The sequence below is a fragment of the Sesamum indicum genome, linkage group LG15 (genome assembly GCF_000512975.1).
Source record: "Sesamum indicum cultivar Zhongzhi No. 13 linkage group LG15, S_indicum_v1.0, whole genome shotgun sequence".
Classification (NCBI taxonomy): Eukaryota; Viridiplantae; Streptophyta; class Magnoliopsida; order Lamiales; family Pedaliaceae; genus Sesamum; species Sesamum indicum.
This window is the reverse complement of record NC_026159.1, coordinates 4,437,462-4,461,164: the sequence shown is the minus strand read 5'-3', so window position 1 is coordinate 4,461,164 and position 23,703 is coordinate 4,437,462. Positions and strand designations below refer to the sequence as shown.

At 32.7% G+C, this 23,703-nt stretch overlaps 3 protein-coding genes across 6 annotated transcripts; 1 reads left to right on the top strand and 2 right to left on the bottom strand.

Moving 5' to 3' along the window:
• On the top strand, positions 4,903 to 6,515 carry LOC105177854 (probable xyloglucan endotransglucosylase/hydrolase protein 7). Its single transcript, XM_011101123.2, has 4 exons — positions 4,903 to 5,128; positions 5,251 to 5,351; positions 5,450 to 5,646; positions 5,794 to 6,515. The coding sequence occupies exons 1-4, from the start codon at positions 4,951 to 4,953 to the stop codon at positions 6,182 to 6,184; spliced, it is 867 nt and encodes a 288-aa protein (XP_011099425.1). The 5' UTR covers positions 4,903 to 4,950; the 3' UTR covers positions 6,185 to 6,515.
• Positions 7,892 to 12,807, bottom strand: LOC105177853 (E3 ubiquitin-protein ligase FANCL). 4 transcript variants are annotated; one of them, XM_011101120.2, is made up of 13 exons: positions 12,622 to 12,807; positions 12,256 to 12,418; positions 12,108 to 12,176; positions 11,748 to 11,818; positions 11,120 to 11,198; positions 10,953 to 11,027; positions 10,721 to 10,835; positions 10,567 to 10,624; positions 10,401 to 10,472; positions 9,616 to 9,754; positions 9,039 to 9,162; positions 8,528 to 8,599; positions 7,892 to 8,397 (listed from the first exon to the last, which is right to left on the bottom strand). In XM_011101120.2, the coding sequence occupies exons 3-13, from the start codon at positions 12,141 to 12,143 to the stop codon at positions 8,384 to 8,386; spliced, it is 855 nt and encodes a 284-aa protein (XP_011099422.1). In that variant the 5' UTR covers positions 12,144 to 12,176; positions 12,256 to 12,418; positions 12,622 to 12,807; the 3' UTR covers positions 7,892 to 8,383. The 4 variants fall into 4 exon arrangements, with proteins under 4 accessions (XP_011099422.1, XP_011099423.1, XP_011099421.1 ...); XM_011101121.2 differs by having other exon boundaries at positions 9,624 to 9,754; XM_011101119.2 differs by having other exon boundaries at positions 7,892 to 8,599.
• Positions 20,163 to 21,935, bottom strand: LOC105177852 (homeobox-leucine zipper protein HAT22-like). Its single transcript, XM_011101118.2, has 3 exons — positions 21,291 to 21,935; positions 21,057 to 21,136; positions 20,163 to 20,712 (listed from the first exon to the last, which is right to left on the bottom strand). Exons 1-3 carry the CDS (start codon positions 21,726 to 21,728, stop codon positions 20,421 to 20,423), a joined length of 810 nt encoding a protein of 269 aa, XP_011099420.1. The 5' UTR covers positions 21,729 to 21,935; the 3' UTR covers positions 20,163 to 20,420.

Here is a 23,703-nt window from a genome sequence, read left to right as displayed (position 1 = left end):
ATTCTCGTTAATTATTTAAAAAATTATAATTAATATATTTTTTTATTTTAATATTCATCTAACAATAAATCAATTTTCATAGCCTCCATTAAGTTTCTATCCAATTCAATTTTTATAGTTAATTGCCTAAAATATTTGGATCATATTATGTATATGTTTTCAGAATTTTTTAAATATTTGTATGAATTAATATGCTTTATGGATTATTTATTTTACCAACCCTCAAATTTTTATATTTTTCAAATGTTTTTATCGACAAGCATAAAAATAGTAATTTTATCTCAAGTGTCAGAGAGACTAAAATTATTTATAATTATGACATATCTCACAAGAAAAACCTGTAATTTATCTTATAATAAATAAACAACGATTCTCCAGTTTGATTTTTTTTTTCCTTTTTTTGAAAGTACTAGCAACCATACAAATTTGTGGTTTTTTAAATACGTCCCAAATATGTTTCCACAATTAAAAACCTCATGATACGTATAACTGTGCGTATATGTGTCTGAGTGTATTTTTAAAAAATAAATTTCAAATCTCCTGATATTACATTATTAATTGATATTGATATGTAGTGATCGGTCTAACAATTATTAATAGATGGACCCTTCATCACCAGCCATGTTGCCGCACCCATCCAAATGCCTGTACAAATACATTTGTTACATCCATTTTATTTGATAATAATGTTTATAAATGCATAATATATAAATGTTTTTGGAAAAATTGGAATGAGTTGATATACTGATAAAAAGGTATATCTGTATCTCACGTGTATTAAGAATTCAAATATTAAATTATTATGCTATATATATATATATATATTGATAACCTTTTATACATGCATTCACTATATACCACATATATATTACACTATCAAGCAAAATTTTGTATTATGTCCCATGTTACATATGCTATCTATATGCATATAAACTTTACATTATTTGCAAAATAATTTAAAAAATATTAAATATTGTGATACATTATATAATATCAAATATAATAATTTAAATAAAAGCTCCGAAATGCATACATTATGCTAAAGTATTTTAAATTTTCGACTCATTTCAGCCTTATCGCTTTAATTTTTGTTTTTTCTTTTTCCAAGTATTCAAATTTTAATATTTTATTTTTATTTATTTTTTAGACGCTACCGACTTTTACTATAATTAAATCTACAATATATTTATATCTTTTTCATTAAAAAAATAGAAATATTTATAAATAGCCCTTCCAAGTTCCAAACCCTTTCTGTTTTACATAATTCGGATAAAAGCGATCTGTTTGTCCCAAGTCAGCAAAAGCCTCGTCAAATCATATCAAACTCGGACCCACTTTGTAGGCCCACCCGATTTGCATCTCTCGCAAGCAGCAAACCTCTTCTTCGGTGTCGGCGTAAGGCTGGATATGGGTAGCTTATCGGGTGGGTTCAAAATGGATCATCATAATAGATGGATCCCAAAATGGAGAATGCGCTTTTACTGCTTTTAGAACTATTTTGATGTTCTATGTACCAACATTTTGTATGCTCTTTTTTCTACACCATTTTAATTAATTCATTATCTATATTTGATTATTTCCTTATAAGTTGATCTTGTAATTTTGCATTATCAATTTGCAATAGAAATTTTGAATTTTGAGGATATATGTTTATTTCTTATTAACATTCTAATTTATATTTCCTTTACAAAAGCAGAATTTAAAAAAGAATAACTATACTACCCTCCTTTAAATTTTGGTGTATTATACTTAAATATCTTGTAATTTAAAAAATTATATTTTGTACCATAAATTTTTTTTCGTCTAACAAATAATCTCATTATTAATTAAAATTTATTAATATTAATTAAAAAATTAAAATTAAAAATATATTTATCCCGATTAATTTGCCAGTAATTGATTGCATAGTGATGTCCAAATGCAAATAGAGGAGAGAAGGCTAAAAATGGCGATATATACAAATGGTGGTGGAGTGACCACGTCTACAAGTTTGAGCACAATTCATATTCCGAAACAAAAATCCAGAAGTAGAAGCGAGCGTGAGAGGCAGAGGGGAGATTTTGTGGTGTTCGTCCGCCCAAAAGTGCCAACCTGAACCCAGATGTAGAGTTTGGCCCGCCAACTTAAGGCCCACATGCAGCCATTAATGCCCTCTACCTGTTGCCTCTCATGTCATCATGCCCCAGAAATTTTGCTATTTTTACATGACCAACCTTTGGTTTTCATAGATGTAGATATATTTACTTTTCTGGTACATTATTATTTCAATATACTCTGATTTGAAATGTGGTATGTATTTAACCAGTTTTTGAATCAAATCTTCACATTTAAATGACCCTATAAAAGAACACTAGTACCATATGATTTTTTTTAGGCTATTTTATGTGTCTTTACAACTATGAACACTAGTATAGAGTCAATTTTCATAATTGTAGAGGCACATAAAATAGTCTAAAAAATCTATATTGTACTAATAAAAATTAGGCATTTACGTTTGAAAAACTATGTCAAATGAAAATTAGCTGAATTTGAGTACATAACTTAATAATTAAGTTCAATTATTATATGATTGATGTATAATATAAAAAAAGCATCTAATTGTATTGTAAATTATATCTTTTTTATTATTTGTTGAATCGGGTTGAATTAGAGAGTGTTTATTAATGAAATCTAATAAGATATTTTTTCAGTTTATAAATTTTTGAGTATTATTCAAGTTATTAAAGTGTTTGTATAAAATAAAATTAAAAAATAATAAAATGTTAATAATTAAAAATTTCAAGTAACTTATTAAAGTATTAAAAATAAGTCAGAAACTCATTTCCTTGTTAACGAAATTATAAACTCTTAATATTTTATTTCTATATTCTGTAAACTTATTATTTATTTTCAAAATATAACCGACATTTTACAAAATATTTTAAAAATCTTATAAACTGATAAAGTAAATACCCTCTCAATCATGAGCAGGAATTTAATTATTCCGACCACAAACAGAAAATTAGTGGCATCAATCGCATTATCTTTGGTTTCACATGACTAATAACATTAGTGGTTCCTAACCACCTTCTCACTCCCATCTGTTTTCAAGATTTTGGTCTGGCTACGGCAAGATTCCTTTCCCTATCCCTTCTTATGGCTTAGGATATTACATTCTAGTATTTATTGTGAGAACAGCATTTATTGGATAATGTTTTATTAAAGTTAATTATACTTAAATCCCTCTAAAATATTAAAATAATACTTCACCTAAGTTCAAAAATTACACGCTTACACTCTTTTTAAAAATTCTAATAACAAAGTTGTGGTGATAAATATTGTATTGTTAAAGACTACGTAAACATAAAACCCCGTCTTTTAAAAATTCAATTAAAAATCTATCTGTGTTTCAGAAATAAGCAAACAACCCCCTTGTGTTGTTAAAACACGGAGAAATTTTTAACTATTTTCTGAAAACATATGGGGTAAAATGCAGTTTAAATTTTTTTGAAAATAATGTAAGTATAATTTCTAAATCTTGAGGAGGGAACAATGTATCACTATTTCACACTCCCATTATATTGATTTCGTATATTAAATGAAATAAAAGTATAATAAAATTTGGAATAGATAATTCAATTCAAAATTATATATACCAAACTTTTCCTGGATTTCTGGCGTCACCACAGCAACAACAGTTCTCCACTTTTAGAGATGATTTCATCGTCTCACTAGCGACAATATATATATAGTTGTTCAATTATTGATGAGGATCTTAATAATTAGCCTTTTTTTTTTACAGAAAAATGTATATTAAGACATATATAGGGCTCCGGAGAAGAGTTAGTGTGCACTGTGGATATTGAGAGTCGCACGTTGGGCATGTTGAAATTGAACAATCCAGGCATATAAACCTCACAAACATGGTAGTTCATGTACATATCAGTTTGTACAAAAGCATGAAAGAATGTGAGTATCAGAATGTACTGCAATATCATGCACGTACAAATTAACCCATTTAATTTATGAAGGGGGGCCGTCATAAAAGTTTGCTTGTATTTTTAATTATATAATTATATGTTTTTGGTAACTCGTCTTTTTCACCTTTTTAATATTGTGATATTAGGATAAATTTGGCTGAAATTTTAAAAATTGATCGAAAAGTGATATCATAATTCCAACCAATATTGTTGTGAAATTGTGGAACTAAAAAAGGTGAATGGCCACTATACAACCTCAACAAATCACATGACTAAAAATACAATTAAATCAAGCGATATAAAATCTAGAGGAAATTGAAAACTTAATTGTCTTGAAGCTTTAGAGAATTTAAAGAAGTTGAAAATTGTGGAAAACGCATATGTTCTTTTTTGTATTTAAATTTATAGAAGGAAAATTTGAAGATAATAGTTGGTTTATTAATTTCTTGAATTGTAGTGATTCAAACGCTCTGAGACGTACGCATCCACTTCTCATTCTACATTATTTGAAAACACGTAGGTGAACGCATATGCAACTTGTATCACCCGATTCTTGTGAAGAGCTAGCGACACATATGGATAGGGAGAGAAAAGTACAAGAAAAGATGAGCTAGGTTGAATAATTGGCGGGAAGACATGCATTAATGAAAGTACAGGAGTGGATTGGTTACATGGATGATAATTAATTAATTATATTACAAAACTGAGTTTTCACATATGAGAATGAGATATCGACGACCAATAATATGGTATGGTTGGGTAGAGAGTAGAGAGTAGAGAGTAGAGAGTAGAAAGAGATGGCGTTGGCGGGTCCTTCCGACGGCTTTACATTAGCTGTATCGAAAGCTATCTACTCTTCAACGCTGCTTTCTTCCCATTTCAACATGTCCCTTTCTCTTCCTCTCTCCCTTTTTGCTTATATAAATAACGCCATCACTTCTCTCTTATCATCATACCAGCACAAATACACAACAAACGAAATACATAGAAAATGGCATCATTGGAGTACTCGGGACTAATCCTAGTATGTGTTCTTGCTTTGCTTTCTTGCACTGTGACTGCCCGACCCGCGACGTTCTTGCAGGATTTTCGCATCACGTGGGCGGACTCTCACATCCGCCAACTTGATGGAGGGAGGGCTATTCAGCTTGTTCTTGATCAAAGTTCAGGTGATTTATATTACTATCTTGTGCTTGCATGCTATTTAATTCTTTTTGTGGGATAGTTTAATTAGCTATATACGTCGTCGTCGATTGATTTGATGAAAATTGGGTAAATGTGAATATTTTAGGATGCGGGTTTGCTTCCAAGTATCAGTATTTGTTCGGACGTGTGAGCATGAAGATCAAGCTCGTCCCTGGTGACTCTGCCGGAACAGTCACTGCATTTTATGTATATATTTTCCCAAGCTATTAATCTTTTTATTATTTGAGATACATATAGTATTAGATTATAACAAATTATGTTTATCCTTTTGTAATGTGCAATAGATGAATTCAGACACGGATACAATACGAGACGAGCTAGATTTTGAGTTCTTGGGAAACCGGTCGGGGCAGCCATACACAGTCCAGACTAATGTGTATGCCCACGGGAAAGGTGACCGTGAACAAAGGATCAACCTCTGGTTCGATCCTGCAGCAGAATTCCACACTTACTCTATATTATGGAACCACCGTCACGTCGTGTAAGTTCATAATTAACTATTTTCCTGCATGATTTATCATATGATCGATTACTCTTTAAATTATAAAACTAAAGCCACAACGATATTTATATTTCACTCGTCATGTGATTGACTCTGATTTATTGGCTCATTGTATTTTACACACAGCTTCTACGTGGATGAAGTGCCGATCAGGGTTTACAAGAACAACGAAGCCAGGGGAATTCCCTTCCCGAAATTCCAGCCCATGGGAGTGTATTCTACTCTGTGGGAAGCGGACGACTGGGCGACGAGAGGCGGCCTGGAGAAGATAGATTGGAGCAAAGCCCCATTCTACGCCTACTACAAGGATTTTGACATCGAGGGGTGTCCGGTGCCGGGGCCAGCCAACTGCGCCTCCAACCCTAGCAACTGGTGGGAGGGTGCAGCATACCAACAACTCAACCCTGAGGAAGCCAAGCGGTACAAATGGGTGCGGATGAACCACATGATCTACGACTACTGCACCGACAAGTCCCGGTACCCGAATACCCCACCGGAATGTGTGGCAGGGATATGATGCAAATCCCACTTAATTTCTGGTTATCTTCATCGTCATCGGATGGCAGATATTACATGGGGGTGAGTGTTGAGGGAATTAAAGAAAAAAATGTAATTTGGGATTAATTATAATGCATGCATGGGGTGTGCTGATTAATTAAATTAAAAGTGGATGTCGTTTTCTTGGTACGTAAAATTGTTGCGTGTGTATGAGGTGGACGCTGTTTGCGCCAATAATGTGTGTGGATGATCTTGGAAATGATGTACTTATTTCTCATATATGTTTTTTTATATTTTTTCCCAAGTGATGAAGTATTATATGAAGAAAGCTATTAATTTTCTTTCTTGAATTAATTTCATTAGTCAATTAATTGTGTTTTGCTTTGCATTTAGATAGTCTCTCAGTGTCGTTTATCAGCTTTAATTAATGAAATATTAATTCTAAATATTTCTATTAAGAGGATGTTTGACTCAATTAAATTCAAACGTACCCTACAATTCAAATATTTGACCAAGATTTTAAAATTGCTTAATTGATTAATAAAACATTCAGTAAACAAATAATTAGGGAAATTTTGAAGGAAAAATTAAGCAACACTAGGCACTTTGAAATTTGAATGGTCTTTTTCCTTTTTTCTTTTTTTTTTTAAAAAATATGATGAAGTAAAAAGCTTTGAATTGGTCGTGTACAGTTTCTCTTGCATCATACTTCTTATCAATCTCTATCTTGATATTGACAGCTACATGCTATCCACACGAACAATGTCCAAATCAATCTCAGAATTATTAAATGTCCAAAACATAATTTCATGTTATTAAATTTTGATATGTCACCTGTCATTTGGCAGCTTGCCACTCAAATTCCTTTTTTTTAATTATGATTAAATAATTAATATTAATAAATTGAATAATACACCAATTTGATCAATAAAAATACTATTAATTATAGTCGTGCTCCATATCTCATTTACTTTTTCATTATCTCTTTCTTACAAATAAAAGCAAAAAGAGAAAACAACCACCAAATGAAGGAAATAAAATATATATGAATTTCCCTCTTATGTTTTTTTTGAACATTCCCGACCCTGTTTTTATTTTTTTATTTGAAAGACAAAACCTCCTATACATAGATCTAACTTCTTGGTGCTAGTACGACCTATATATGTTTGTTGCCTACATCGAAAACACTGTACAAAACACAGATTTTGCTATTTTAGTGGTTTTGGTAAGACAAGGACAATTCGTTGAACAACGTAAGTCAGGTTATTGCATTTGACTAAAAAGATTTGATAAGCCCGCCGTCAAATGCCAGGACTAAGCGAAGAAAACTACCAAGTTGGAGTATAGTAGGGGCACAAGAATTTGGGTGGAGAGGTAAAACGCGAAGAGATTAGTAAGAACACCAACGACGAAATGACTTTGCTAGGCCGACACTATGAGATGAAAGGTAGGAGTTATGTGAGATTTGATACACGAACAGTGCTAGCCGTAAACGATAGATATTTGACGCTGTGCATATCAACCCATGCCCTGCTGTCCCAAACACATTAAGTATTCCACCTGGGGAGTTCGTCTGCAAAAATGAAACTCAAATCTATAATGAAGAAATGAGTAAAGGATTGAAACATTACAACCTCGTAATTATTCAGATAAATTTAATTAAACTTACTAGTATTGTCGGCGTAAAAATGATTGGATTTTCAATTTCTTTAATCCTATCACAACATCAGAAAAATTAATCAATTACGGTAACCTGCTCTCCTTTATCACAACATTCAACAACACAATCTCGCTGCTCTCTATCGTGGGCTTTTGGACAGAAGAGTACAACGTTTACAAATGTCCCTTCACGTTTTCAGCGGAGGGAACAGAGTCCCCCTGAAACGGCAACAAATAATTGTAGTTTTCAGCAAGAATATCTACTGGAAGATGAGTTAAATACCAAAGGAAGAGACCCCATACAAGAGCAACTTGATCTGCAAGAACTCAGACAGAGCCGACAACAACATAGAGGCCTGTTGGGGCTACATTAATAACTTGGTTGGAGTCGACTTTGTATGGTCAGATATGTCTGTTTGTATGTGGAGTAACTCTTATGTGTAACTCAACTTCTTGGATGGACTGAGTGTCATGCTCCCAATTCAAGACCTTTATGAAAACACCCTGCTATAATCCAAGGGCCAGAATTGGTGCGCAACAAAGAGATCAAGAATTTAGCTCAGATATGGGTGCCTGCCAGTATCAACAAAAATGGGTTGCACAAGACAATTTCTCGTGTGGAGATTAGATAGTAACAGGAATAATCGTTCCTTCAGACAGGAAAATATTCCTTTTTTATGCTGTAAGTGCAGTAAAATATTACGTCTTGGTGCTGATTTTGACTGCAATGGGGTCTGAACAGTAAGGGCAGTTCCCAAATAGAACATCGAATGACCTACAACAAAATACAAAAGCACAGGAGGATATTAACACGAGAAGCAAAGTAAGAGAGAACATGAAAAAATGAAACGCTATGCCAACGAACTTGTAAATACCAAAATTAAGATCAATAAAGGAAAATGTAGGAGTGCTTGATTTAGGAGAAGGCAAGTGGAGGAGTCAGGAGTCTCATTTTGTTAACCTGTCTCCACTAGACAAATATATCAGACTAGGCAAAGGTGATCATCTTAGCAAACTGAAAAGGATTATTGAAAGCTAGAAAAGTTTATGAGATACTAAAAAATATAAAAGTCGATCCCAGCAATTAGTAAAATCATTTGTCTTTTCTTCTCTGCTCTTCCCTTTTTCGGATTCTCATGCCTAGAAGCTAGTGATTATAGTTGTTACGCAAACATGAATTCAAAAGACGATGAGATCTAAAGAGCATAACATACTGCCTTGTTGTCGTAATGGAGCGGAGCCAATCACCAAGACAAACACTGTGGAATGCTCGATTACAGTTTCCATTTTCACATGTATAATCAGTTGCCCTTCCACTCTTGGCACCAAGTTCATCATCTAGGACAAAAAAGACCAAGTTATTGAAGATTCATGTGTAATAGGTACTATTGATATCTATATTTGTTTGTTTGCATGTAAAAGACTAAATCCCTTACATTCAGGGGGAAGCAAGTCTATTAGAATTTATTTGGAGCTAACAAATCATATGCATAGTTAAATGGCATGATAGGAAAATTTTGAGGTGTCCTATTGCATGCGTCAGCCTAGTTCCTTAGTGGTGGCAGTGATGCTGAACCAAACCAGTCAATTTTGAAGACTTCCCATACTATACTTTCGATCCCCTGAAGTTGTTTTAATATGCCCAAAGCACAAAAACCAAACTATAACTCGTCAAATACATGTTCATGTTCAATAAGGAATTGGCAAATGAAAAATAGGCCCAATCCCTGAACTTAGACCTTAAACCATACAAACATGCATGTAAGCGGACTTCTGACATGAATATATTACCGAAGTACCTATCGGAAGATATTGGGCGTAACAAATGCCACACTCAACTTGTTCTTCATTCTTTTGGACATGTGGAGGTTGGGGTAACTGAGTGTCAAAAACACGTGCAAGATTTTCAGGAAATGACTTGTCTTTTGCCCTATTTTCCAGAATAGCGAGTAAATATCAGATCAAGGGCAAACAAGACAACGGGAAACTATTACTAGACATAACAAACATTATCGATTTAAAGATTCTAGACAAACAAGATATCAGTAGAGGTCCCTGGCAGCATCACCAGCAGAAGAATTCAGACTCACTGGCTAACTGGCTGAACTCGCAATGTGTAACCAAATGTGATTTAAGATACACATCAGAAAAAAGGTCCAGAAAGTGAAAATGCCACTATGAAAATCTAATTGACTTAACCAATTATACAGGCTGCCACACTCCAAAGGCATGCATCATCCGAAAGGACAAGAAGGTTGATAAAAAAACAATCTACTCGTTAAAGCATCATTTCAAGATTATTTTAGCATGTCCTAGTGCTTTCCAAACAGAATAAAGAATAATCCATAGAAATGCCAATTGAATACATTCATAAGTCTCTTCATCAGAAAACGTAGTTGGAATATCATCTAGTACATGCAGACATTTGTAAGAGAAAACAAGGTTATCCATGAAATATTCAGAAGATCAGAACCATAAGCAAATACATACTCCACACACAACCTTCACAACCCAGATTTAGCACACATTATGATATCTAAAGACCGCAGATCCCCCGAAAAGGATAGTGAAAATACCATCTTGTGCAATTTCTCTTCCAAATATCCCTCAGAAAGTTGACTGTGTTATCTGAACCCAAGAAGCGGCACCTACCAGATTGAAACAGCAATTAGTATAAGATGTTTCTCTGATCATTTGTGCTCAAGAGATAACAATACACAATTTATTTTTAAATAATCTTACTCGGGCAGGGATAATGGATCATTGGCATTTATAGACAATATGACAGAGCAATCATTCCCTGGAAAAAGAAAAAGTGAGGAGGATTAGCAGACTTTCGCGAGACACCAAGAAAAAGACCACAAAGCATTTACCATTTTTTTTAATAAAAACTAACCTAATTTTATTTGGCGATATGACATTGCATAATGTGAATGCTTTGGATCAATTACCCAAAAAGACCGATCAATATCATCCAACGTGGACCAAAAACCCTGGAGCTTATCCACATGCTAGGCACAATAGATGATAATCATGAACAGAAGAAATCACAGATTAACAAATTGTGAGGAAAGATACAGGAAAAGTGAGGACAGATTGAACCAAGTTCAGAAATCTGCCAGAGTTACCTTTTGAAATTGCCGAACAACATCTCGTAACTTTGAATGCGATGACCATTCTAGACTAAAATTATAAGGCGCATCCTGGGGACATGATATAGACCTCGGTTGTCACTCATTTCCAGACTCCAGAGAAAAAGCAAATATGAAACAAGGGGTGGTGGAGAAGAACGAACCACCGATACTGAAGGAGGACACCTTGGGTAGGTCTTGTCCAGTGTTATCTCAAGAATATGCACTCTTCCCTTAGTGTCCCTAGCACAAGCAACATAAAAAACTAAAAGTACTCGAGGATAAAAGAAAATAGATATAATGACCAAAAGGTAACAAAAATCAGTGGTACCTAATGTTTGGAAAAGTGTGAAATATTCCCTCAAAATGGAAGAGAATCTGTTCTATAACATGCATTCACAAGCAAGACCTGGGAATTTAACACTTAGCAAAAGTAGGTACTTGCCTGTATTTATTTAACTCTTAAGATATGTACATACATTCTCATTGAAATGTTGCCCTTCTTACTTTTCCACTCAGTCTCATATATGTCAAAGCACGACATGTGAGTCTCAAGTTATTGCTAAAATATATATACATATACACACACACACAGATGATTCTCGTAGTTTTTCAAAGTAATTTACAGTGAATATACCATCAAAATAAAGCATTGACATAAATTGATATCCTGAGAAAGTAAAAACATCGTACTCAGTCTGATATTGAAGACAGCAAGTATAATTGTACTGGAGCTCATTTTGCTTCTTTCTCAAATAATGCACAAAGATTTCAATATACGGATACTCTTACATGACACGAAAGCTAAGAAACGTTAAGTCTTCCCCCATTCTCACTAAGTGCTCCCATCCAACCTCTTCTACCTGTCAAATTTATACTGAAAGTCTTCACAATCAAGTAAGAGAAAGAGCTTTCAGTTGTGTAGACAAAAAATACTTAAAACTGCATATCTCGCACGCACTTGACTAAACCATACTGCAACAACAAAAACTAAAGAATGATAATCACCATAGAGAAAACAAATCAATGTACTAAGGAAGAAAAATAAACGATCCACATACTAATTGCTGACGCCATTTATAAAAAAATATCCATGAAATTTCGCAGTCTATGAGTTCGTTAGCAGCATAAAAAAATGTAAAATAGAATTACCTCCGAGTATATCTTGCGGGAAAACGACGTTGACATCAGTTGCCCGCACCTACTCTGATCAGCAAATTTCTACACAAAACAGTTGAAATTCTCATTTACAAACTTCAACCGTCATCTTCCAATACTCTAAGAAAGCATGAAACGTTACCTTACTGACGTCCGTCTTTGCTTTACCAACCAGAATCAGGACTCAAAGAACAATCTCTGAAGAATTAAACAAAAACACTTCATCCAGCATTCCAAGAATCCAACATCTTAGGGGCATCATGTTTCTGCTTTTCTTCCCAAATTCTGACGTATTCCCTCAACAGCTTCAGAAACCAACAATATAATTACTAATTAGCAACATTATAAAGCATTGTGTTGTTAATCCTCACCAAACAGGCAAAAACACCTTCAACTTAGGCAAGAATCCACATATTTTTTAACTTAGCCATTTCATCAAACACCTTCAAACCAAATTGTAAGTTAAATTTTTTGAAATTTTTTTTCTTTGTAAAGGAGCAAAACCTACCTGATGGAGTACTGGTGGAGAGAGGAGGTCGCCCGTCGTCGTCGGTCCTTCTTTCTGTTTTTTTCTTTTTTCCGCTCACTCGCTCAGTCGTCGTCGGTCCTTTCTTTTCTTTTCTTTCTCTGTTTCTCACTCGTTCTCAGTTGTCTGTTCTCACTCGCTCAACTTAAGTCAATTCTATCTATATTTCTATATATATTAATACTATAATATTAATATATTACATAAATATAAATAATAATATAATATAATATATATAAAAATATATCTTATTTATTATATTATTTAAAATTTCAGTTAATCAATTCGATTCAGTCACCGAAACAGTGACCAAAAATTGAACTAAAAAACCAGAAATATAAGAAAAAAACCGACCCTGAACCGAAAATTCGATTCAACCGATTTAATTGTTTTTTGCACACCTCCAGGCAAGACAAAGATTCTTACACTGGGAAACCGGTGGAAATGGGAAGCATTGTATGCCATGATTCCAACAAGAAAGGCCCATTATTCTGTAAGTTTTATTCCCAAGCAACATTAAACTTTAGGGGTGTCGGAAGCCCATCAACGAAATGGCCCAAACCCCCCTAGAATAAGTACAACCACAACTAAATAAATAAATCAAGAAAATATGAGAAGAAATCAGTCCCAACCTAAGAATTAACATAATATTGTTCATCATTTTTTTCCCACTTTACGTATTTGTAGATGTGATAATCATAAAAATGATTTAGGTATTTGTAGATGTGATATGTGTAAATAATTTGAATGTAATGATAGAAGCAGTGGGAATGTACGAGTTTAGGTTGTCGTGGCCAACTTTAAGACATACTCTCCTTTGCAAACTATTTTATATTGACATATTGTGCAATTTCACGTCATGAATTTTGATAGGTCTATAAATGTTAAAAAAAAAAAAAAGTAACATTCTACTTCCACAAGCAATTAAATAAAGATGGGATGGTTCTTGTCCCAACTCAATGTGAATTGTATGAAATTACAAACATGATGTTAATTAGGTCCTATGGTGTCAGCGTCACGATACGATATATTTCTATGTTTGATTGAACCTCACTCAAATAATGTATCATTTTCACAATTATAAGTTGTATCATTCAAGAAAATAGAATTATTTTTCGGATAGAAACGACGGTTACATTAAATAAATTGATAAATATAAAAGTTCAATTAATAAATTCACATTACAATAAACTTACATTAAATAAAATAAAAAAAACTTATTAAATGAGATAAATATACATAAATTTAATGAGGCTCGAACACATGATTTTAAATTTATTTATAAAATTATGACAAAATTAAGAGGTCCAGAGTCCAAATCTATTAACTTATCCTTTCTCCTATTGCCCACTTTCTCACACGAACTCCATTAAAGGATGCATCCATAGTAATTGCTGAAGAATGATTATTGGATGAGAATTACCACATATGATGGTTGATCTGAACTCGAATTTGGTTGTTCATGGATTTGTCGTTAATGGGGTCCATCGGTCCAAATTTTAGTCCAATGTTTATATTCTGCAACAACAAATTCACAGTGTCAAGGTCATTGGCTGAAGCCCAAATTACAGTTTTTCAATGCTCAACTCATGACTAAAATCACCAATAAATTTGTAATTTAATAGGTAAGATTGAGATCTTACGACTTAGTTTGAGGTCAAGGGCTTGGAGTTTATTGAACGCCTGAGTGCTTATTTTACTTTATTAATTATAATTTGTCATTTTATAATTAGTAGTTGTATTGACGTATTAATTGAACTAATATATTGTTCAATTATTAAACTTATTCAAATGGTCATGTAATAATAACATACCACTTCTATCCAAAAAAAGTTCATGAGTTAAATCATATGTATAGTTGGATCACATATATTTGGCCCTTAATTATTTGTAGCCACGTTATATTTTTGATCACTTAAATCGAAATGACTGTTAAAATTAAGATTGTAAATTTAGGGTATAGTTGCTAGCACTAGATAAAAAAATTATTATTGGCCATGGCTAAAAATCACGTTAAATGAGTACTATTAACTACGATTAAATAAAATCGATGAAAAAAATATAATCCATGAAAAAGTTATTTTTCATAGCTAAGAGTCATGGTCAAAACAAAAGTCATGACAAATATTTTAGCTACCCTTGCAAAAACCACGACTAACAACCATTGTGTGACCGTGGTCAGTAATTATTTGCTACGACTATTTATTATATTATCTATAACAATTAACCGTATTGAAATATTATAATTATTTTAGTGTAATAAGATATCCCATAATTTTGAGTTCAGGAATTCAAATTCTACCAATATATAAATATTGATTTATATTAATAATAGTAATGGATCCCATATAATATTAATGGTTGGTTTTCCATAATAGTAAGCGATTAACTAAACATTGGACTCAACATTAATTAAAAAAAAAAAAAGAAAAAGAAACTCGAATTGCAATATATAATCAATAACTAATATCACAGTTTGAAATTTTCTTTTTCCCAAATTATCTATAATTTTGGTTTGAAACGTATTGAAAAGTGAAAAATGAGAGTTGGAGCCGAGTCAGCTGCAGTGGGAGCATGGTACGCAAGAGAGGATAGTATTAATATTAATAGGAAGAGTAGCAATCTGATTACTGGCTTAAGCCGCCGACAATTTATCCAACATAAGACATGTGTCGTCCATTTTTGTTCCTTTCCTCAATTTCTTAGTTGACATTACGTGTGCATTCACGGACGTGTCTTCATAAAGAATCCCTCCAAATTATCCACAACCTATACTTTTTCTCTTTTATTATTTTATTTGTTTTTACTTGTCCTAATTTCCTGCTTCCCCTCACAAGTTTTCACTGCCAATATTTTTTTTTAACCGTACGAGATTTATTATATCATTTAAATTAATATACATTATTAATTCAAATTAATAAATGTGTTTACATAAAATAAAAAAAAAATACACATACTTCCACATTCATAGAATTCGAACTCACAATCTTTTGATCGGAAACTCTTAACTTTATCAATTGAGCAAGACCTCATTGGTTGCCGACAACGAATTTGACTTTCAATTAGGATGATAATTGGGTACTATTATTTCACATCAAACAAATAAAAAAGAATTTGAGCAATATATAAATCTAAAATATTTTTTTGCTAAGCGTATTTTTTTAAAAGTAAATTATATTGACATCTTCTGATGTTAGAATAAAAAGCCCAAACACCACATGTCTATTATAAAATTATAAATTTATTCCTTAAAGTTATAATTGTAATTACAACTACACGTCTCTTCAAAGACAAAACTAAAAATGCCCATTGAAAAATATTACATTGACACCCTTTTAACATGTAGCTGTAATTTTGATAAAAAATGGAGCGTTTGTGTTCTTTTTTTCTTACCTTAGGAGTATCAATTTAAATTGGCTTTTTGTTAAAAATAAACACGAAAAAATCTGATGAGAACATATAATACTTGATATAAATTAGAGCTCAAATCAAAACAAAAAAAAAAAGAAAAGAAAAGAAAGAAAAATGGCATTTTATGTTTTGCAATTGTATGATTAAGATAACACAAAGGCTGTTGCCCAAACGGCAACTCTTGAGATCATGTTTTTTTGGTCCGTGTATGAGGATAAGAAGCAATTAAGTGCTTAGTTTGTAGCAAGCTGTCCGTGAATGACAATAACTAGATGGAAATAGATAGATTGACGTAATCAATGATATAATAGCATGCACTTAGTATCTTAATTTTAGCTCGGATTCGGTTCGATTAAATTTAAATTAATTATATGATAAGTGCAATACATTTGTCATGTAATTAGTATACAATTAAGAAATTATGATCAATCACAGAATAAATACAATACACTTACTATGTGATTGGTTCGATTCGTCAAATTTGATCCGAACAATTGTTTTTCCTTAATTATTTCATCATTTCTCAATCGTCTATGGTTTTTAGGTTATCCATTTGTTACCTTCAAGAAGTAACTTTGTGTTGTTGTTTTATTAAATTAATAATAACTAATTAAAGCAAATTTCAACCTTTTTTCTAAAAATAAATCTCCAAAATCAGTAGACGTGAGTCAAAAAGTTAAACGGGTTCACACTTTTAGTCCTGTGGAGATTTCGAAATGGTCATAATTAAAAATGAGAAAACTCAACACATGCTTATGGGCTTTTTAAAATAATTTAAAAATTAAAAAAAATTGACACATTTAATCCCATAAATTTCGTGAAACAGATGATTAAATATATCGAATTTTCTCAATCCAGAACCACTTTAAATACTCCATAAAGCAAAATGATTAAACGTGTGGAGTTTTTTCAACTTTGGAACCATTTTAAAATACTGTAAAGTAGAGAACTAAATGTGTTGAATTCCCCATCCTATGAGACCTGAAGTGCAAATTTGTTGATCTAAAACCCCGAACCTTACTCTTTGATAAAACTTGTTTTAGAATCCAACTCATTTACCATTCAAATTTGAACTAACAATTTATCAATAATAATTCATAACTGTTAAAAAATTATTACTGTTCACCATATTGATTGTATAGAATGTAGGAACCAAATGACCAAATAGTAATCTTGAAATTGAACTAATTCTAGTACTGATTAAGAACGCATGTATTTTGTTATATGAAATTTTGAAATATATGTATTTCCAAGTAGGTAACAAGAACCTTAAAAAAAGAAACAATAAAGAAAAATTGTAATTAATGACAAAATTATACGAAAAAAAAAATGGTGTTGAAAGATTAGCAGATTATAATGATGTTGATGGTGACAAGTGACGACACCCATGATGATTAGGCTATCAACGTAGCTTCCATGAAAGTCATCTGATCATGATTTCTTTGGTCCACACTTCCACACCACCTTTCTCCCTATTCGCATACTCCTATAAAAATATTCAATTAATAATTAATTACACCCAATAAAAGAAAAAAAAAATAAAAAGAAAAAGCAAAAGGTGAAAGATGATGAACAACAATAAGTGGACCACATAAAAGTCCGTGATAGATCCTCCTAATGATTCAGTTTTAGACCTTGGCCGTCTCTAATTATTACATACCGTGTCTACAAAGAAACCAGTCTCTGTAATTGCACTATAGCGACGGTTTTAGCCTAATCGGGCTTTGCCAACTAATTAGAAAATTAAAGCTTGAAGATCAACCGTTAATTCCTTTTTCCACTCAATAAAAAGCTAAAATTAATTAATGCGCTTAGTTAGCAGTATAATTAATTATTCTGTTATGATCTGCCTTGTTTCTATTGTATTTTTTTTCGTTCAATGGTTAATTTCTATAGGTCTAAACACAACCTATTAAGAGAAATTAGAGACGGATTATGCGTCACGTAAGACCCTAATTGTTTTTCATTACATGAGAAATTTGTTTTCTCCTCAAGCTAATTTGAAGTCATCCCTTGATTTTTTTGTGATAATTAATGTATTAAATTCATTGATTGGTATCTCAATTTATGCGATCATATAATAAGATTTAATATAATAAAATGATGGTAATAATATTATTTTTGTTATATTTGAAAAGTAATTAATATGAATGCGGATGCATAATTACTTTGACTAACTTTGCATGAATTAAAAGAGAAGAGGACCACACAAAACTAATTAGCGGATTTTGTTTGATCCTTGGTAAGAAAGTCTCAACCCACATCGTACTTTTGACTCTTGATATGTATAATTCAAAATACTAGTAAAAAATATGGACTAAACATATCAAATTTTACTTTTTAGACTCATGACCAAGTCTCTAATTATTTATTAATAATACTACCACATATTAAAAAAGAAAATTTCTAATTATTCAAATACTTGGACCATGTCAAGAATACGGTCAGCCTTAACTTGCAACAGTTGATGGTGAGTCTACTATCATTCTATATCGGATAAAATTAAAAAAGTCGAGTAACATATAAGCCTAAAACTCCTGTCTCCCTATTAAAGCGTGTTTCTACAGTCGAACCTATTGTAGGCATGAGATTTGATAAATTTATGGAACATGGAATTAAAAAAAAAAAAGAATAATATAACAAGGTACGTTTTTAAAGATAATTTTATACATAGCGTAAGAATATTAGATAGAGAGGAAATAATAGAGGCGAAGAGACATGAATGAATATGGAGGAAGATAAGATGGTTGGGAGGTTAACGTCAAGAGGGTTAAGTGGGGGTGAGTCCAACCAAAAACATACAAGGTACTAAAATTCGATCAAAGTCGTGTTATTCATAATCGGTTAGGGCGAAAAAGACTGGGGATAGGTGGGGGGTGGAGAGAGGATGGGGTGACACGGGAACATCACGTGGGCGTGACCCACCCGTCCCCTAAAAGTTGGGGCATCTCACGCACCCATCCTCATATCATTTATCATATGTTTCTTTTTAATTTTCAACGGATATAAGTTAAAAACGATATATATATATATATATATATATATATTAGGAGGATATTTTATTTCCTTTCTTCATCTACACGCCTCTATCTCTACGTTCAACAGTTCTTATGTTGACTAATTATATGCCACAACAAAATATAATATTAGCAAAAAATATCTTTTAAATAGTGATAAAAATTGAATAAAATTGTCATCAAATGCAATTATTATTTATTATCGTTAAATTGTCATTATACATATATTACTAATTATTTTTAGTGATGATTTTATGCATTTTTTTGTCATTAATTTTTGCTAATAGGTGTGAAACAATTATAATTGTTAAAATTAAGAAATTCAGTACTGTGACAAAATAAATATTATCGTAATTAAATACATATAATTAATAATGATTATTAAGATTGTTATTTGAATTGTTTTGTCACAAATCTTCAATGACAATTATTTAATTAATACTAATTTATATGATCATACACCATATATCTCCTTTAAGTAATTTCCTTTATATTATATGTTTAGATATATATTACGTTCGAGATAATTATGTTTGTATTTCAACTGCTAAATAATATATCTTTCCAAATTGATTTCAATAATTAAATTATTACGTGATCTTTTTATCTTTTTAAATTATTATTTAAATTTTTATAAATATAAATATATAAATATCACCTCATGGGCTTAGACTAGGTACGGACAAACCACCCACCTTCTGCACGTAGGTTTAGTACCCCAACACAGGCAGCTACACGTGAGCCAAACTCCAATGTCTCCTAGTCGCTGAAATCAATGGCTTTATTTGGAGATGATAATACCAATCTTTATTTATTTTTATTTTTTTTCATTTTTGGTGGGAGGGAGATTGATTGGGGAGAGTTAGGTAAATATCAGGTTGGAGAGAGTTAGAATTTTAAGTATATTATGGTGGGAGGGAGATTGATTGGGGAGAGTTAGGTAAATATCAGGTTGGAGAGAGCTAGAAATTTAAGTATATAATTAATTAAAAATTTAATTATATAATTATATATTTAATCAATCATGAATCGTACATCAATAATTGGAAGAGATCTCAAACGACAATGCAGAAAGAAACACTAAACAATGATCCCTTCACTAATTAATATAATAACTCTTAATAAATAATTATTAATTTAATATACAACTACTACACATAAATAAAATAAGGGAGGAAGAAAAATAAACATGATTAGTAATTTTCTAATTTCTATAAATTAGCTGCACTTATCTTTTTACTACAAGCCCTTAACCGAATAAAAAACAGGGTTGTGAGGTGGGCCCATATCTCATATATATGTACTAGCATTTTTTATTTTATATTTTTTAATTTTTCTTGTGTGAAGGCTCAATCAACAAGCTGCGGATGGATTGGTGAAGGGATTGTAGAAATGGGGCTTGGGAGCCATGACGTAGGGGCTCTTGGCCGCGTTTTCTGGGACGACGCCGCCGCCGCCGCCGATCCTTTCACATGAAGGGCACATGGTGAGAGTGGCCGCCGGGAGCTGCATGTAAAGTGGCTGAGTTAATTTGAGGGCCTTTGGCTCCTGCAGCTCCTTCTGCAGCCGCCGGTTCTCCTCTGTCAGAGTCTCGCAGCATTTCTTCAGGAATTCACAGTCTACTTCTGTTTGCTTCAGCTTGGTCCTGAAATTAAACACAAGTTAAGTGTTTCTGAATAAAGGACGATGAAAACCTAAGCTCTGCTTTTTATCAATTTTTCATGTTCCAAGACTTTTGGCTCTGTTTGGCTGTGTTTTTAAAGTGCTAGTAGCTTTTGAGAGATAAAGAGAAGAATAAATTAAGATAAGCGGCCGTGTGCTCTTTTGTGAATTTTAATATGTTTGATTTTATATTTTGTATTTGTGTGGGATGTGTATAAAGATAAGATAAGGCGTACCAAATTATGTATCTTACAAAAATACAGGCAATTAAATATTGATGATGAGGGACAGCAAAATATTGAAACTTTGATGGGCTGAGGATCAGACCTGGCTCTCCTGTTCTGGAACCACACTTCCACCTGCCGAGGTCTAAGATTCAACTCTCGAGCCAAATCTTGCTTTTGTTTCTGATCATGAGAAATAACAAAAACATAAAATCAGACGATTAATCCTATATATGTACAGACGACATGGCTATTAATTTGTATGTAAATACGTATATGTATGTGTATATATATATATATATATATACACGTCTGGAGAGAGTGATGAATTACATACAGGATTGAGAGTACTGTGTTGCTTGAAGCTTTCCTCCAAAAGGGCAGACTGGGCTTTACTTAACCTAAGTTTCTTCCTCCCGTTCGATCCATCCTCGTCTTCATCGCTAACTCTAGAGGAAACCCTCTCTATTTCCACCTCTTCGCTGCCAATCTCCCTCTCCCTCTTGACACTAACGTTGGAGAAAGACGAGGCAGCGCTGTCTTGTCTGTACAAATCGACAGACTGGTGATCGCAGCTGAGGCCCCCTTTGTTGTTATCCGAATCCATCTTTTTCACCTGCAGATCATAGGGTTCGCCGGAAAGGCTCAGAGTCAATGAGGGCTCAAGGATTTTATCGGGCCGGTGGGCTGCAGCGGGCTTTTTCGACTTTTCTCCGGTTGAAGAGAATCCCAACCCTAAAACCAGGCCCGTATTGCATAAATCATCGGAACCCATTTATGTTACTGAGTAGAAAGTTTCGGGGTTTTGGAGAGGTGTGAAGAATGGTGTTAATTTGAGAGTATATATTGAGAGAGAAAAAAAAAAAGAGTGTTTTTAGGTTTGTCCTAATTTACGGGGGAGAAATGAGTTTATGAGGGTTAATAAGAGAGGGGGTGAGAAGAGACTTTTGTAATGGGATGGTGAAGTGGGATTGGTGGGTGGGTGGGTGGCCATTCTATGATTAATAATCAACACAAGAATGAATATATGTATGGAAAGGAATTTGGGTGAGAAAATGATGAAAAGTCTCTCTCTCTCTCTCTCTCTCTCTATTCACACACAATGACTAAACACTCTCTCTATCTCTCTCACACAGTAACAGTGCTAGGTTGACTATATGAACCCCACTTATTTGTTATCATCTCCAATTATGATGACCAACAACGAGGAAACTAAAAGAAAAAGGCCCCCAACCCCTACAACCTAATTTGACAGAATTCACAAGTCAAGAATCAATGTAATGAAAAAGAATGAATACGTGGATTCACATGGGCAATGGGGAACATGCACACACCAAGAGAATGATTCGCCTGCTCTTTCGCCACCCATTACCACGCCATTTTTACACTGTTTTCACCACTACACCCCCTCTCTCTCTCACACACACACCTCTTCATGATTCCTCCGCCATTTGGTGCTAATTTAACCTCATGGTTTGTGTATGCCTATTCGCATCAATCATGTGCATAAAGTCTCTGTATTTGTGCTTAACGCTTTCATCGCCTCAAATTTAGTAATCTCAATAAGAATGATTTATGGGTTGAGTACTGTGGTAGGTTAAGAGTGGATTGTGGCTAACTAGAACACGTTTTCACTTCAAAGTCAAATACGACACATATTTATATGTGGAATATATAATTTTTTTAGTTGGTTATATTTGGTTAAATTCATTTAATTATATAATTTAAAAGAAAACAATGGACCAATCCGCTAGACTCAACCAATTATTTAAAAAATTATTATTCTTGTCATGTAATTAATAAATTTTCTTCTATATACAATATACCAATTATATAACAAATATAATTTTCTCGAATTGTATTATGCTAATTAAGCCGGCCTACATATGAATCTCTCAAATTAAGTAGCTGTGTATTTTTCCATGCCATACATCACTCTTATTGAATTTGTAATCAACCAAAGTACAATTCAACCGTCATGATATAACTAATTTGAATTGGTGTGACTTTATCATGTGATTAATACATCTCTTTCTATTATACATATATATATATATAGGAGAAATAATACTTTTTGTCCTAATTTATGGCCTTTTCATTTTTAGTCATATTGGCTATGGAATTCTCATTTTTTCTCTCGTAACTTCTAAAAAATGAGCACTTTTGGTCCCACGATACATTTTTATTAGATATTTTAACGAAAATTAAATAGGACATGGCCGTTAGAGCCTTTACACTTTTGGTCTCATATGTTATTAGATTATCATTTTTGGCCCCATAACTTTCAAAAAGTAGCACTTGTGGTTCCATACATTAACAGCCACACGGCCTTTTTCGTTAAACATCTAACAGAAAAGTGTCATGGGACCAAAAGTACTACTTTTTAAAATTACGAGACAAAAAGTAAAAATTTTAGAACCAATGAGATCAAAAGTAGAAAGATCCTAAGTTACAGGAGAAAAAGTGTATGATTAGGTAATGTATCTATATTCAACCAATTAAGCTGATCGATCTGCACCAAAATTCCCAAAATAAGTATTATTGCATTTTTCATGTGATTCATCACTCGCAGTGTATATAAATCATCAGTGAATCAAACATAACTCACTCATTATATAACTAATTTGAATTGGGTGTGACATTGTCCAAACTTTTCATAAAACAGTTGTGTGGGAGACCACATGACATGTCTCTTACACATACTTTGTTTGATAACTATGGTATTATGGTTGGTTTTAATTTTAGCGAAA